This window comes from Sinohyriopsis cumingii, chromosome 1 (assembly GCF_028554795.1).
Source record: "Sinohyriopsis cumingii isolate HCF-2022 chromosome 1, ASM2855479v2, whole genome shotgun sequence".
Taxonomy (NCBI): Eukaryota; Metazoa; Mollusca; class Bivalvia; order Unionida; family Unionidae; genus Sinohyriopsis; species Sinohyriopsis cumingii.
Genome location: NC_142961.1, coordinates 121,409,260 through 121,427,118, shown reverse-complemented (window position 1 = coordinate 121,427,118; position 17,859 = coordinate 121,409,260). Strand labels below are relative to the sequence as shown.

The window sequence follows — 17,859 nt, the reverse complement described above, 5'->3', positions numbered from 1 at the left end:
GCCCAACAGCAAACAACATAGACCATGATCTTCTGTTACATAATGCACCAGCAGATCAGGGTCATTGTTGTTTTATTCTCCTGTTCACTCCTAACAAAGTGCTGAGACCCCAATCTGCTGGCACATTATGCAATGGCAGACGGGGGTCTGCTGTTTCAGCTGGACTCAACTTACAAGTGAGTATATATGATACAGAGGAACCTCAATAATCCAGACTCCATTTATCGAGAAACCTCACTATCTGGACATAGTTCTACAAGAACAGAATTCCTAAATGTTAATTTGCTCTGTTAATCCTGAAATCTGCATTCTTGATCCAGAAATCAAAATTGTCACCAAAGCGTAAAATTACTGTAAAACTTGCATTAGTAATCCTGAAATAATCTGTTAAAAAATAAAAAATTCAAAGATTTGTCAGATAACACAGATTCCCCTACTCAGATTTAGATGTGTGTCAGTTTTTCAGCCAGTGATTGGTAAAATTCTAGTGGCACATTAACAGTACATGTATTAATTGATCAAATGATCATTGTGTGTGGAAAAAGTAGCGTGACCATATTGTAACCAGTGATTGTGTAAACAGTCTTCTTTTGCTACTTGCTGAAAGTGTGTGTGGTTGTGTGTGTGTGTGTGTGTTAATAATTAAATAAACACACTGGGATCAAATCATCCACACTTTTGATGTAACATAACTTGAATGTGTCATTAAGTCCCTTTGTTGATTGCAGCAAAACATCTTTGTTGGTGCTATTTTTTCTAGGCTATTTCTATCCCACTAATGGAATAATCAGACTATCAAACATAAACCCTATTCTGCCAGCGCATTATGTGATGGTAGATTAAGGTCTGTAGTTTTTGTGGTAGGACCCGACTTATAAGCTAGTAAATATGGTACTGATATGCTCAGACGTTAAAGCACAGCTACATCATCATTCTCGTTAAAAATGAAACAGAAACGTTGGAATTGATGTTAGTCAAGGTTTCAAAGTTAGGTAGTGACACTGGTATTAATCATTTAATGACACACGAACATTGTGATTTGTGTATGATTTAGATTTTTAACATAGCTTTAACAATTTTCCAGTCACATTGCTATAATGTCTGCAGTGTGGCAGTTTATTGTGATGTCTAGCATTGTAGTATCATGCAGCAGACGTTGCATCGTTTCCCACCCAGTCACATTATCCTGACACCAGGCTGACCAGTACTAACACTGACCTCTTAATTTTGAGTGCCAAGTGAGGTAGCTGTTAGTACCATCTTTATTAGTCTTTGGTATGACTCAACCAGGGTTCAAACCAAGGACCTCCTTCTTCCAAGGCAGGTACTCAAACCAATACATGAACACATGAAACTTTGTATTTGGTTAATGCAATTGGTATAAAGTGCCTTGCCAAAATACGCACCATGGCGCTGATCCAGCTTGGACTGGGCAAGATTTGAACCTGCTCACTCTTGGTCATAACACTGGCACAAAAAAACTGGCACAAAAAAACCACTTACAGCAGCAAGGATATTTTTATCCATATATATATATATATATATATATATATATATATATATATATATATATATATATATATATATATATATATATATATATATATATATATCACTGAATAGTCTGTAAGCAGGGGTTTCTATTTTCATCTCAGACTGGTTCTTGGATAATGATCTTGTCTTGAAGCAATTGTGTTATATTGACTGGTTCACTAACTTTGATAAGTCACCAAAGATTTCTTGGATTTCTTCAGCATCTAAGAATTCAGTAGATAATGATGTTGAGGAGTGTGCTCAGAGTAAAGAGAGATTCATGTCAGGTGAACCTGATTGAGAGGATCAAATTAGAAGCAGCATCAGGAATACCCAGTGATAAGGTGTAACCTATATTCCACTAGTATGACCCTGATCTGTCATGATTAAATATACAGTAACACATGAGATAATCACTCTTTTTGTGCATGCACTTAATCCAAAATAGAGGGGAACAGTAGAGACACAGTAGTCTTTAAGACAACAATTAAGTCTTGTCGGCATTTTAAAGTCATGCAAACTCCACAGAGCTCCTGCCTGTTATACTTTCCTTACCATTTCATATCAGGCAATGACGGCAGAGAAGAAGAAAATGCTGATGTGAAAATGTCAAATTGGACCTGATGATTAATTTATGTAACCTTAATAGACAGAATTGGTCTGCTTGATAAAAAAATAAATTTCAACAAAAATCTTATCTATTAACATTGACAAAATTGTTTAATTATGAATTAAAATTATGAATTAAAAACAAAATTGTACCAAAACTTGTAAGAAATATTATAATCTGCATTTGAATGAAGGTTGCTCCTTCATTGTGATGGATTGTTCTTCAGGGAAGCTGAATTTGTTTTTCTTAAGATTACAAACCACAGTTGTGCAAGAAATCAGAATACAATAAAAGATATAAAGTACCGTATATACATGTTTATAAGTCCAACTGTAGACTGCTAAGACCCATATCTTCTGCTGCATAATGTGTCAGCAGAACCTTGTTCTGTACAATTTGTTAGGAGTGATCAGTAGAACAAAATCATGGAGCCTAATCTGCAGGCGCATTGTGATATGGCAGATCAGGTTCATTGTTGTTGCAATTTAACTTGACTTATAAGCGAGTACATAAGGTATTTAGAATTCTCATTGAGTCAAACAAACATTCGCCTCTGAGAGGAAATCAATATAAAAATTACCCTATCGACTCAAACACGTTACTTATTATCAACATTTTTTTGTGTTCCAAAATCTCAGAAAATGAAGGTCAGATTTTTACATCCTGGAGTTCTATGAATTGCTATAAGTTTGCAATATTAACTTATTTGTATTTTTCTTTTACAGGTCAGTTGGAATTGCAGCTCCCTACAATGGCACTGTGTGTGCTAAGGTACTTGGTAACAGCTCTGTCTTCTTTAACTTGTCATTAGCCAGCCCCTTTAGGGAACAGGAAGAAATGGCCAGGGAGTTGATAGATAATCTTTTTGGGGCCCAAGTTACAAGGGATCTGGTTGACAGGTGTCAAGGAAACGGTGAAAAAGTCATCTGCAGCTACCTCTTTCCATCCTTGGCAAATAAACTCACCGTCAGCCCACAGCCACTGTGCAGGTTGGTACAGATTTTGTTTTCTTTCTTCAAGTGACGATCTAATGTCCATTATTGTATTCTTTTTTTTTCTTTCTCCATTCAGCATTGTCAGAACTATGCAATATTTCTGAATAATATATTATGTCATAGTGCACAATCATGCATGAAATGTACTCGCTTATAAGTCGAGTCAGACTGCAAACAAGTGCTCTACTGATTAGTCATTAAAAACTACATAGAACCAGACCTGCTGACGCATTATGAGTTGGCAGATCTGGTTCTGTGCAGTTTGCAGTTGGACTCACCTTATAAGCAAGTATATACAGTATACAGCATACTAAAAATTTAAAATGCTATGCACATGGGAAAACTTGTAATTATGTGACTCGCTTGATATAGTTGTGTATTTGCCTGCAATTAACTGAAATGAGACCTGTTCGCTCTGAGTAATGCCACTTTTTTATTATTTAATAAATAATTTATGGAGAATGTCTGTATAAATTAATAAGCACTTGTTTTAAATATCGGTACTTGTTTTGCATTTCAATGATGATGTTGCAGTGTTACATAATAAAGGCATTACCGTTGGTGACATGCAGCCCTTCCCACCCCCAAGGCATATATTGTGAAAGATAGATTCCTCTTTTTCTCCATATGTTATAGGACAGTGGTTCCTAACCTTTTTTAGTATCAGATCCCCTTCTTCTTAACTTTGAACCCCGGCCGAGACATACCAAAGACTTACAAAAATGGTACCTACAGCTGCCTCGCTTGGCGCTCAGCATTAAGAGGTTAGTGTCAGGACTGGTCGGCCTGGTGTCAGGATAATGTGAATGATGGGAAATCATGCTACATGTCTTTGGCATGATGCCTCAGTGCTAGACATCACTATAAACTGTCACACTGCAGACATCATAGTGATATGACTGAAAATTTTTTAAAGCTACGTTAAAAGTATAAATCACACACACACACTCACTCTTGTTCAAAAACTTGTGCAGACACCCCCCCCCCACTTTTAAGCTCCCATGGAATAACTCTGAAGGCTGTGTTGTTCCTTAACCACTTTTGTCGGATATAAAATAGGTTAATGTTTAATCATTTCAAGATGCCAAAATGAGCATATACTGTAATAATAAGGTTGCTTCATTTGTATGGGAAAATAAATCCTTTTTTGTGAGCAATATTACATTCATAATGTTTGTGCAGTATTGCTATAAAAAACAACAACTTGTTCATAGTTTCTGATCCAAATTTAGTAACCAATAAATATTCATACATGGCTTGTTTGTGATCTCAGTTATCTGATTATTTACCAGTTGGAACACTCATAAATGGTAGCCATGCAGTTTATGTTATGCCATCTGGATTCAGACACTTGCAATATAGTGCAGGTGCTCATTTCTCTGACCCATAAAATCGGCAGCTTTCATCAGTTGTTATGTAATAACACTTGTAGAGACTGTTGAAATTGAGTACAAACAAATTTCAAGTTGGAAATTGCCTGTTACTCATTGAATATACAGAATCAAAGCATTGTAATGTCTGTAGATTTTAATATATAATTCATACATCTAAACCACTTACACTCAAGATTAGTATCAGCCGATACTGGCAAATCAGGATGTACACTGTTCTATAATCTGACAATACATCCCTATTTGTTTGTACCCCCACACCGATTTCAATAACAAAAATGTTTGATAAAAAGTGCATAGTCAATTGAATCATTGATTTATAATTTCTAATCTGACTGTGACCAGAATGGCACTCATACTGCCATCCCCTGCACCTTTCATGCTTAACAGACTTTCCATACTGACATGGCACCATATTGCGTACACTATGGGCTAGTTTATTTCCATCAGACAACATCATGACGTAGTTCATCCTATTAAGTAACTGCCGGATAATTCCATAACTTACCATTACGTTGAGAGTTTGGAATTATATCCCTTTGCACACATGAACATAAAAATTAAACCGCTTATTAAATCCATGTGAAAGGCAAATTTGTTACTCTGATTCTTTTCCTTTGCTTGATTCGACACTGTCCATATCGGAAGCAGACAACATGAATGTACATCTGTAATCATGTACACACCCCTTTGCTGGATATGGACTTGTCCAGGAACTGGAAATGGATCTTGGAAATGTTGGTCTATTATATTGAAAACTTCCGTTAAACATGAAATGCGCAGACAATCACGGTGTTAGGGACACTATACTAACAGTCAGGTTAGAAATTGTAAATCAATGAATGAATTGACTAAGTTCCTTGCACTTTTTATCACATTAAATGTTTCCATTATTGAAATCGGTAGGGGGGGTACAAACAAACAGGGATGTATAATCAGACTATACTTGTGGTTTAAAGTGGACAGTATAGACCCATATCAATCAGTACTGGCAGATCAGGATGTACTCTGTTCTACTTATAGTTTTAAATGGATAGTGTAGACATATGTCAGCAAATATTGGCAGATCAGAATGTACACTATTCTGAATTTAGGTCATTGTGACCTATATTTCACACTTAAGTGACTTGAGATAAATTTACCATTTCAATTATTTTCCCATGCACTGCTGGCTGCAGGGTCTTGGTGAGTAGAACACCTTTGTATGATAAAAGAAGACATATTATATTGAATTATATGCCTCATGCTGTATAAACACATATTAATGCTGTATATAGTGTCACTTAAAATCTGTTCCAGAAATATAAAGGTAAACCTTGGGAAAAAAATTGCCCAAAGTTAAGTGCACGAACTTTAGTTTGATTACTCTTAATACCCTTAACATCAATTGCTCATTAAATATTACTATCAGGTCACTTATACTGATGTAAACACGTATGGAATCCTAGTGAAAACCAATGAAAACATTTTTATTTTTGTTTAGCTTTACAAGTTATATGACAAGGTAAACGTGTGAAGTAGTGCATGTAAAATTAATGTTTATGTGGAAATATTTAGATCTCGGAGACTATAGATGCAATAAAATTTAGTAAATATTTGTAGTACATATAAATTAACTGTTATACCTTATTTCATAGAGCACAAATGTCCTGTTTAATGTTTGATGGATTAAAGATTATGCAGACTTTGTACAGTTCAAGTCATGAAATTATGAACAGCAGCAAGTTAAAGTAGGGGAAAGTCAGATTTAATGAAACTGGAAACAACTTGTCAGATTCAGGAAAAGTTCTAGGGGCTGTACAACTGATTATTTCCATATGCAGTTTTTAGACAAGCCAGCTACAACCTACTGTAAGGAAATGGTATTTGTGTCAACACTTTTAGATAGGTAAACTGCAACCCAATGTAAGGCAAGGGTGTTTGTGTAAAACATGCACCCTGTTGCAAACAGCATAGACCCTGTACATGTGTACTATAGGTCTGGTGGTACATGGTGTATTATAGGTCAGATGGCATGTTATATATTATGGGTCTTCTGGCACATTATGCATTATAGCTCTGCTGGCACATTATATATTATGGGTCTGCTGGCACATTATGTATTATAGGCCTTCTGGCATATTATGTATTATAGCTCTGCTGGCACATTATATATTGTAGGTCTGCTAGCGCATTATATATTGTAGGTCTGCTAGCACATTATGTACTATAGGCTTGCTGGCACATTATGTATTATAGGTCTGCAGGCACATAATGTATTATAGGTCTTCTGGCACATTATATATTACTGGTCTGCGGGCACATGTACTGTAGGTTTGCTGGCACATTATGTTATGGTCTGCTGGCACATTATGTGTTATAGGTCTGCTGGCACATTATATATTATAGGTCTGCTGGCACATTATATATTATAGGTCTGCTGGCACATTATGTATTATATGTCAGTGCTAATTTAGTTATTTTGTTCCATTCACAGCATGGGCCCAGACTTGTTGGTACATTATGTGTCAGCAAATCTGGATTATAGGCCAACAAATCTGGATCTGTGCTGTTTGGTGTACATTGTACATTTCTGTGCATAATTTTTTGTGTTTTTGGTTCTTGTTTTTATGTTGCATTTAACACACTTTTGACTCTATTATGCTGAGGAATGGGAGCTAATTGCCTTTCCAAAGACACACCAAAGCAGGCACCCGGGCTGGCTTTGGCTGATATCGAACCCACAACCCTTGGTTTATGAGACAGATGCTCTACAGACTGAGCTACCACAGCTCCAATTATTTTATAATGATTTCAATTTGTAAAGTTTGTTTAATTAAGTGATGGTGAAGACCTAGATCTCCAAGTGCATATTTCAAATGGATTTTAAGTGGATATATACTGTAGTTTGAGCCTTAACAGTGAAATTCTCATCATCTTGGTGATAAAATGGATTGTACCCCTTAGTTCTGCTTGACTGCCTCAAAATTCTTCACTTGTCAAAAGCTAGGAAGATTGTTTTCTGTAGTAGAGGAATACTTCCCTTAGAATAATGACAATATGAGAATGGTATCAGTCCAAAGTCATCTACATTAAATTCTTAGAATCAGATATGAAAGGTAAGATACATATAAACTCCTTGAATTGTATTCATTTAAAATCTCAAAAGGGTACATACAGTAATCTGTACCATATGCCCCAGAACATGAGGCTGGGAAATTGTTAAATGATCATTAACCATGTCCATCCTATAGGAATTAGGTTTGGGTGTTGGAATTGACAGAATCTCTCAGATTTTATCACATATTGGCATCATTTTCAGCATAACAAAGAGGCTTACTTGAGGATGAGGTGGGTGGAGCAATTTTCTAGGTGGTTTTAGTGTTCCTGTTTACTTTGGGACTTGCAGAATTATAAGGTTGGCTTGAGGCAATTAGTCAATCCATAAGACATGGTTTTAGGCACTAGGAAGGGGGCAGGGCTATTCATTTTACACCTTGACATGATACACCCCCTAACAGTTGTTCAGTATCTTTTAAAGTTTTATTTCTTGTAGATTCCCTTTAATCCATAGTTTGTTTAAGTGGTTAATGCCATTTAAATTATAAACTGTTTAAGAAGTATTAATTGACTGGCGTAGTCCCCCAGATAAGGATGATTGGTTTGGATTGGTGTTTATTTCACTGCAGCAGAAGTAACGTATATACTTACTTATAAAAGAAGTTAAAAAAATATACATTAAAGATCCTGATCTGAGGTACCACAATGCACGTGCAGATCATGGTTTATGTTGTTTGTTCAACTAATTGCTCCTGGCAAACTGCAGAGACCTGGATCTGCCAGCTCATTATGTGATGGCAGATCTGGGTCTGTGCAGTTTGCAGATGGTCTTGCCTTACATGTGAATATATATGGTGGGATCATTGATGCTGAGGTAGTTGTGACTTGCCGAAGGGTACATCACTTTAGCTGATCTGGGCTGACCTGATGGTAGGATTCATGCCAAGACCCAGTCAGTTGCAAGTCTGGCATGCTAACAATCGAGTCACTGTGGCTCCAAGAACAGGACAAACTGGGAAAAAAATGATGAGGGAGCCTTATTAATACCAGTTTTCCCTCAATATAATGGTCATCATAGAAGCCATAATGAGTGAGCCTTATTAATTCAATGCTCACTCCATATGATGCTCTTAATGGGAGTCATAATGAGGAAGCCTTATACTGGAGGGATGTTGTAATAAAACTCTCTCTTACTGTGTACATAACACTCAAAGGGTTCTCTACTGCAGACAACAAGTACAAGACAATCAGAATATATTTAACAATGAAACAAAAAGAAGAATTTAATTACCTGTTTTATTGGATCCATGACCATACCTGTTTTGTAAGAGTGGTAAAAGACTTTTTGTGATTCTTTGTGACAGTCTGATATCCTATGTGGCCACGATCTTAACCATCCTGAAAATATTGCTACTTGTCCTAGAAAGTAAGTCCTATCAGCCTACTTGGTCCTGAATTGAAATGATACTGATCTGACAATCCGATATGGCCACCCTTGCAGCCATTTTTATTCTTCAAATGCTATGCCTGCTTAATGAAAATTCATATCAGTAAGCATCTGTGTCTTTATAGATAGTCAGAATACTTTGGTATTTGGTTATTAATATGATCTGATATCCCTGATGACTACTTGCTACCTATACAGCATAGGTGAGAAATTCATTCAAAGTACCATCAGACAATTATGAAAAATGACAGGTACCTTATACATCTAATCAAACTCCCAACAAAGATCCTGATCTGCCATAGCATAATGTGCCTGCTGATCAGTACCTATATTGTTTGTTCTACTGATTATTCCTTACAGACTGCACAGGCCCAGATCTGCTTGTGCATTCTGGGATGGCAGATTTGGGTGTGTGCAGTTTGTAGTTGGACTCATATAAATGATTATATATGTTATAAGACATTTCATTGATGAGTGACCTCACAGAAATGCTTATGAACAAATAGAGTAGAAAAGTTATAGTATAAGTGTTGAAAAGTTATAGTATGAGTGTTGAAAAGTTATAGTATGAGTGTTGAAAAGTTATAGTATGAGTGTTGAAAAGTTATAGCATGAGTGTTGAAAAGTTATAGCTTGAGTGTTGAAAAGTTATAGCATGAGTATTGAAAAGTTATAGTATGAGTGTTGAAAAGTTATAGCATGAGTGTTGAAAAGTTATAGCATGAGTGTTGAAAAGTTATAGCATGAGTATTGAAAAGTTATAGCATGAGTATTGAAAAGTTATAGTATGAGTGTTGAAAAGTTATAGTATGAGTGTTGAAAAGTTATAGAATGAGTGTTGAAAAGTTATAGCTTGAGTGTTGAAAAGTTATAGCATGAGTATTGAAAAGTTATAGTATGAGTGTTGAAAAGTTATAGCATGAGTATTGAAAAGTTATAGTATGAGTGTTGAAAAGTTATAGAATGAGTGTTGAAAAGTTATAGCTTGAGTGTTGAAAAGTTATAGCATGAGTATTGAAAAGTTATAGTATGAGTGTTGAAAAGTTATAGCATGAGTATTGAAAAGTTATAGTATGAGTGTTGAAAAGTTATAGCATGAGTGTTGAAAAGTTATAGCACGAGTATTGAAAAGTTATAGTATGAGTGTTGAAAAGTTATAGTATGAGTGTTGAAAAGTTGTAGCATGAATGTTGAAAAGTTATGGCATGAGTATTGAAAAGTTATAGTATGAGTGTTGAAAAGTTATAGCATGAGTGTTGAAAAGTTATAGTATGAGTGTTGAAAAGTTATAGCATGAGTGTTGAAAAGTTATAGCACGAGTGTTGAAAAGTTATAGTATGAGTGTTGAAAAGTTATAGCATGAGTGTTGAAAAGTTATAGCATGAGTGTTGAAAAGTTATAGTATGAGTGTTGAAAAGTTGTAGCATGAGTGTTTGAAAGTTATAGTATGAGTGTTGAAAATTCATTGCATGAGTGTTGAAAAGTTATAGTATGAGTGTTGAAAAGTTATAGCATGAGTATTGAAAAGTTATAGTATGAGTGTTGAAAAGTTATAGAATGAGTGTTGAAAAGTTATAGCTTGAGTGTTGAAAAGTTATAGCATGAGTATTGAAAAGTTATAGTATGAGTGTTGCAAAGTTATAGCATGAGTATTGAAAAGTTATAGTATGAGTGTTGAAAAGTTATAGCATGAGTGTTGAAAAGTTATAGTATGAGTGTTGAAAAGTTATAGCATGAATGTTGAAAAGTTATAGCATGAGTATTGAAAAGTTATAGTATGAGTGTTGAAAAGTTATAGCATGAGTGTTGAAAAGTTATAGTATGAGTGTTGAAAAGTTATAGCATGAGTGTTGAAAAGTTATAGGATGAGTGTTGAAAAGTTATAGGATCAGTGTTGAAAAGTTATAGTATGAGTGTTGAAAAGTTATAGCATGAGTATCAAAAAGTTATAGCATGAGTGTTGAAAAGTTATAGCATGAGTGTTGAAAAGTTATAGTATGAGTGTTGAAAAGTTATAGCATGAGTGTTGAAAGGTTATAGCATGAGTGTTGAAAAGTTATAGTATGAGTGTTGAAAAGTTATAGTATGAGTATTGAAAAGATATAGCATGAGTGTTGAAAAGTTATAGCATGAGTATTGAAAAGTTATAGTATGAGTGTTGAAAAGTTGTAGCATGAGTGTTTGAAAGTTATAGTATTAGTGTTGAAAAGTTATAGTATGAGTGTTGAAAAGTTATAGCATGAGTGTTGAAAAGTTATAGCATGAGTGTTGAAAGGTTATAGCATGAGTGTTGAAAAGTTATAGCATGAGTGTTGAAAGGTTATAGCATGAGTGTTGAAAAGTTATAGCATGAGTGTTGAAAGGTTATAGCATGAGTGTTGAAAAGTTATAGTATTAGTGTTGAAAAGTTATAGTATGAGTGTTGAAAAGTTATAGCATGAGTGTTGAAAGGTTATAGCATGAGTGTTGAAAAGTTATAGCATGAGTGTTGAAAGGTCATAGTATGAGTGTTGAAAAGGTATAGTATGAGTGTTGAAAGGTTATAGTATGAGTATTGAAAAGTTATAGCATGAGTGTTGAAAAGTTATAGCATGAGTGTTGAAAAGTTATAGCATGAGTGTTGAAAAGCTGCTTATTGGATAAGAAGATCAGCAATTTGCTGAAGCATATTTCAACATAACATAACTTCGTTGTTATATATGCTTGAGGTCGCTTGTCTTGCATCAACTTTGTGCATCTGTGTATTTCAACAACAAGCCAGTAAATAAAACTGTTTATTTCCATCGGTAACAAGTTTTGCTTATGACACTAGGAATATATCGACATCAATGATATTTTGCATGCCAATACAGGAACTTATGGTAAATACATGCCTGCTGCATAGATTGACGAGGGTTTAGATAAATGATTGACTGACTTCCACTTGATGTTAACTTAATTGGGAGATGTTTGAATTAGTTTTCATTTTTGATCTTCCGGATGTAAACCATCACAGTTTTGTGATCATGTAAGTGAGGACTATCTGTGAAGAAATAAGATTATTCTTACATTCGGATTAAGGCACATGCTGAGTAGTGAAGACACAGAAAATGTTTAGGTTGAGTTTATCAGTCCCAGCACCAACTCTCAAAGATATATCAGTATGGCACTTCCTGTTTTGAAGGCATGCAGCCCATCCTGCCCATTTTGACTGGGCAGGAGTGAGGCTTACTGTTAATTTATTGAGGTGTTCAGGTTGATATGCCAAATGCAAAATGTGCCATTGACATACACCAGGTTACATATGATTAATTTTGTACCCCAGCCAGAGGAGATTCCATTATATGTGTATAACTTGGGTAAAATAAAAATCATTGACCTGATTTAAAAGGTTTTGGTGATACAGGTGTAAGATGTTTCCATGTTGTCTCTTCAGAAGTAGCCTTCTGGTGAAACAGTTTTTTGAGAAGAAAAATATCCATCCAGTAGAATGATGATTTTGGCACCATATCATGTCCCATTTTGTCCCATCATGCAACATAACTTAAATGTTACAAATTTTGTGTCTGCTTAGTGTTTTTTAAGGGACTTTCAGGTTCTAAAATTAACTTTAGTGCATATACTCACTAAGATGTTAAGTCCATCTGCACAAACCCAGATCTGTCATCACATAATTTTCCTTCTGAATTGGGTCTGTACAGTTCATTAGGAGTAATCAATAGAGCAAACTACATAGACCCTGATCTGCTGACTCCATTATGCGATGGCAGATCAGGGTGTATATTGTGTGCAGTTGGACCTGACTTATAAGCATGTATATATGGTGTTTTCGGAAAATTAGATCAAGTTGGGTTTTCACCATTTGCAAACCAATTGTAAGGGAATGATGGCCCGTTTAATTTCAAATAGGTAGTGAATTTCAAATTCATCAAATTGTAAGGGGCATATGTGTTATATGTACACATTTTTGATTATAGCAGCTTTGAGGCTTTTAGAAAATATAGATCTTATAATACACTTGAACTACATTCTTTTGAGACAAATTGACTGAGATGAATAGACTGAGACAAGTGGACTGAAATGAATATAGTTAGACAAATTGACTGAGATGAATAGACCAAGACAAATGGACTAGATGAATAGACTAAGACAAATGGATTGAGAGGGATGAACTGAGACAAATATTTTTCTCTGTTTTAATGGCACTTTTAAATATTATTGGCTTCGTCATGCCAAGGAAATGGCAGCTAAGTGCCTTTCCAAGGAGACAAAGAAGCAGCCAGCAATAGGATGGTTTGTGTCAGTATTGAACCAGCAACCCTTGCATTAAAAGTTATGTACTCTATCAGCTGAGCTTCTGCAGCTTCCTGGACTGAAATGAATGACAGACGACATTGTGACTTTCACTTTACAACATTTCTTGTTATAAGAAAAAGAGGACTTTGAGCATTTTGGCTTAATCTGTACAAGTGTTTTAGTATTTTCGAAATGTTATGAATGCAGCCAGTGTAAAATTGGTTTTTTGAAGTTAATGATGTTTTAGATTATAACCAGGAATTCCTAAGCAGTACTTTGGTGTCTTGTCACACTTTGTGACAGAATATGGAAATTTAACACTCTGGAGTTACATCAGATTGAAAAACATTAAAAAGTGAATCATTGCACAGTTTGAAAAAGGATACAGAAATTCTTCACCATTCAGATGTTTAATGATATGACAGTTTTCCTGCCCAAAAGCAATACATTTGTCTGACAATAAGAGCTGTATGCATAGATGTATGATCCCTACAAGCAGCAGTAAGGATTTAAGGTATTAATGGCCTTTCCACAGTTCATAAAATAAATATTTAGAAGCGCTTGAACTCCAGCTGAGCCTACTTATCTTCCATACTTCTTCCAGTAAAAAGTATGAAAGATGTGATAGAAATGATAGCCTTATTGGTGGTGATATATTCCAGTAAGCTTGGTGCACCAGGCAAGCTGCCAGAATCAGTACATAGTTTTGCAGCACTTTGTAAACATTTCTTTCAAAAAATATTGTTGCTTTTTGTGGATTTCTTGTCCTAAATAAGTTTTGTTGTTAATTTCCTTGAATGAAATCTAAAAAAAATTGTTTACAAGTTTATTGTTAGCTCTACTGGTCATAGAGCCAAAGAGCTTTTGGGATAGTCTTGCGTGAGTTATATGTCCTTGCAAATTTGTTTACTCTACTCCTCCTAAACTACACGGAGGATCACCATGAAACATTTTACACACATTCATCTCACAGTCTTGTAGGTCCTAATTGACGATGGAGGTCACATACAACCAATATTTCCATTCATTGGCCATCTTGAATATTTTGTTGTTGATACCTCTCTTGGAAGGATTTCTTCTACAAGACTTCTTTGGATGTATTGTTGGCTTAAATGAAAATAACACCAATTTGATGTTTAATATGGCCATCTCAGCAGCCATCTTGAAAATCTTGCTATCACTACTCATGAAAGTATGGTCATATCAGCATGGGGTTTTTTACTAAAAGACTTTATATGATGTCATGTTAGTCCTAAATGAAAATTGTGCTGGCTTGATATCCAGTATAGCCACCAGTAACCATCTTGAAAATCTTGTCACTACTTCTTCATAGACGGTCACATCAGCATGTGCTTTTTACTGAATGATTTCTTACAATGTATACTTGGTCCAAAATAAAAATGGTACCGATGAGATGTCCAATATGGCTGGCACAGTGGCCATCTTTAAAGTATTGCCATTACTCTGCCTAAATGGATAGGCATATCAGCATCGGGTTTTCATGAAAAGGTTTCTGTTAATGGTACATCAACATGGTCACCAGTAGACTTAATATGATATCTAGATGGTCATAAATGAAAAGGTGCCAGTCATACTTCCATTATGGCTGCCACAATGACTGTCTTAAAAAATCGTGTCATTACTCCCCCGGGATTATATTTATGACTTGAGGTTTTCACTAAAAGACTTCTATTGATGTCTACTTTGTCATAAATGAAAATGGTGCCAAGCTGACATCAGACAAATTGACTGAGATGAATAGACCAAGACAAATGGACTAGATGAATAGACTAAGACAAATGGATTGAGAGGGATGAACTGAGACAAATATTTTTCTCTGTTTTAATGGCACTTTTAAATATTATTGGCTTCGTCATGCCAAGGAAATGGCAGCTAAGTGCCTTTCCAAGGAGACAAAGAAGCAGCCAGCAATAGGATGGTTTGTGTCAGTATTGAACCAGCAACCCTTGCATTAAAAGTTATGTACTCTATCAGCTGAGCTTCTGCAGCTTCCTGGACTGAAATGAATGACAGACGACATTGTGACTTTCACTTTACAACATTTCTTGTTATAAGAAAAAGAGGACTTTGAGCATTTTGGCTTAATCTGTACAAGTGTTTTAGTATTTTCGAAATGTTATGAATGCAGCCAGTGTAAAATTAGTTTTTTGAAGTTAATGATGTTTTAGATTATAACCAGGAATTCCTAAGCAGTACTTTGGTGTCTTGTCACACTTTGTGACAGAATATGGAAATTTAACACTCTGGAGTTACATCAGATTGAAAAACATTAAAAAGTGAATCATTGCACAGTTTGAAAAAGGATACAGAAATTCTTCACCATTCAGATGTTTAATGATATGACAGTTTTCCTGCCCAAAAGCAATACATTTGTCTGACAATAAGAGCTGTATGCATAGATGTATGATCCCTACAAGCAGCAGTAAGGATTTAAGGTATTAATGGCCTTTCCACAGTTCATAAAATAAATATTTAGAAGCGCTTGAACTCCAGCTGAGCCTACTTATCTTCCATACTTCTTCCAGTAAAAAGTATGAAAGATGTGATAGAAATGATAGCCTTATTGGTGGTGATATATTCCAGTAAGCTTGGTGCACCAGGCAAGCTGCCAGAATCAGTACATAGTTTTGCAGCACTTTGTAAACATTTCTTTCAAAAAATATTGTTGCTTTTTGTGGATTTCTTGTCCTAAATAAGTTTTGTTGTTAATTTCCTTGAATGAAATCTAAAAAAAATTGTTTACAAGTTTATTGTTAGCTCTACTGGTCATAGAGCCAAAGAGCTTTTGGGATAGTCTTGCGTGAGTTATATGTCCTTGCAAATTTGTTTACTCTACTCCTCCTAAACTACACGGAGGATCACCATGAAACATTTTACACACATTCATCTCACAGTCTTGTAGGTCCTAATTGAAGATGGAGGTCACATACAACCAATATTTCCATTCATTGGCCATCTTGAATATTTTGTTGTTGATACCTCTCTTGGAAGGATTTCTTCTGCAAGACTTCTTTGGATGTATTGTTGGCTTAAATGAAAATAACACCAATTTGATGTTTAATATGGCCATCTCAGCAGCCATCTTGAAAATCTTGCTATCACTACTCATGAAAGTATGGTCATATCAGCATGGGGTTTTTTACTAAAAGACTTTATATGATGTCATGTTAGTCCTAAATGAAAATTGTGCTGGCTTGATATCCAGTATAGCCACCAGTAACCATCTTGAAAATCTTGTCACTACTTCTTCATAGACGGTCACATCAGCATGTGCTTTTTACTGAATGATTTCTTACAATGTATACTTGGTCCAAAATAAAAATGGTACCGATGAGATGTCCAATATGGCTGGCACAGTGGCCATCTTTAAAGTATTGCCATTACTCTGCCTAAATGGATAGGCATATCAGCATCGGGTTTTCATGAAAAGGTTTCTGTTAATGGTACATCAACATGGTCACCAGTAGACTTAATATGATATCTAGATGGTCATAAATGAAAAGGTGCCAGTCATACTTCCATTATGGCTGCCACAATGACTGTCTTAAAAAATCGTGTCATTACTCCCCCGGGATTATATTTATGACTTGAGGTTTTCACTAAAAGACTTCTATTGATGTCTACTTTGTCATAAATGAAAATGGTGCCAAGCTGACATCAGATATGTGCACCACAGCAGCTAATTTGAAAATCTTGTTATTGCTGAAGAATAGCAGAGGTGGTTTTAATACTGAGTAGTTAAAGGAAGAAATAGTCCTGTGCTGATTTGCAGGTAAATGCAGGTTGTGGGTTTAAACCCCAGCCAAGTCATAACAAAAACTGGTAAAAATGGTACTAAGAGCTGCCTTGCTTGGTGCTCAGCATTAAGAGGTTAGTGCTAGGACTGGTTGGCCTGGTGTCAGGATAATGATTGGGTGGGACATCATGCTACATGTCTGCGGCATGATGCCCCAGTGCTAGACATCACTATAAACTGTCACACTGCAGACATTGTAGCAGTATGACTGAAATTTTTTTAAAGCTGCATTAAAATTCCAAACCACACATACCTACCTACCTGCCTACCCATCTACCTATGCATTCAGGTGGGGCACTCATGTTGTCAGATGTACATTCTAAGTTATATATGTTCTAAATCAAGGTGTTCCATGTTGTTTCATCCAAGTTGTGAGCTCAGGAGTAAAATGGGAAACCACATTTTGAGAATGTTCCTGATTGACCTAGAATATTGGAGGTTTAGGCAAAATATGAAATTTTAATGTACAGTGATCACCATTACCAGGATTTAATGTAAACTGTATACATAAATTGGTTCGAAGAAACAACAAATTTAAATAATGACATGAGGGGACGATGCTTTTCATATGCCAAGCCTACACATATTTATAGCCCAAAAGTCAACAAGCCATCATCAGGTATTTGAAATACTGTCATCAGTAGCTTCATTTGATATAATATATAAAATGCTGGACATGTCATCTCTATAAGAGTGCTGGAGATTAACAGTAAAAAATAATCAAAGTGTTGGAGACTCCACCCATTGCTGAA

The 17,859-nt window shown here is 35.5% G+C and overlaps 1 protein-coding gene across 1 annotated transcript in view; it reads left to right on the top strand.

Annotated features, from left to right (window-relative positions):
* LOC149807757 (muscle, skeletal receptor tyrosine protein kinase-like) overlaps positions 1-17,859 on the top strand; it is a 164,975-nt gene that overhangs the window by 118,097 nt on the left and 29,019 nt on the right. Inside the window, exon 6 of the mRNA XM_089970143.1 lies at positions 2,869-3,132. Within this exon, the coding sequence (XP_089826269.1) occupies positions 2,869-3,132 (264 nt within the window). The remainder of the gene's footprint in view (positions 1-2,868; positions 3,133-17,859) is intronic.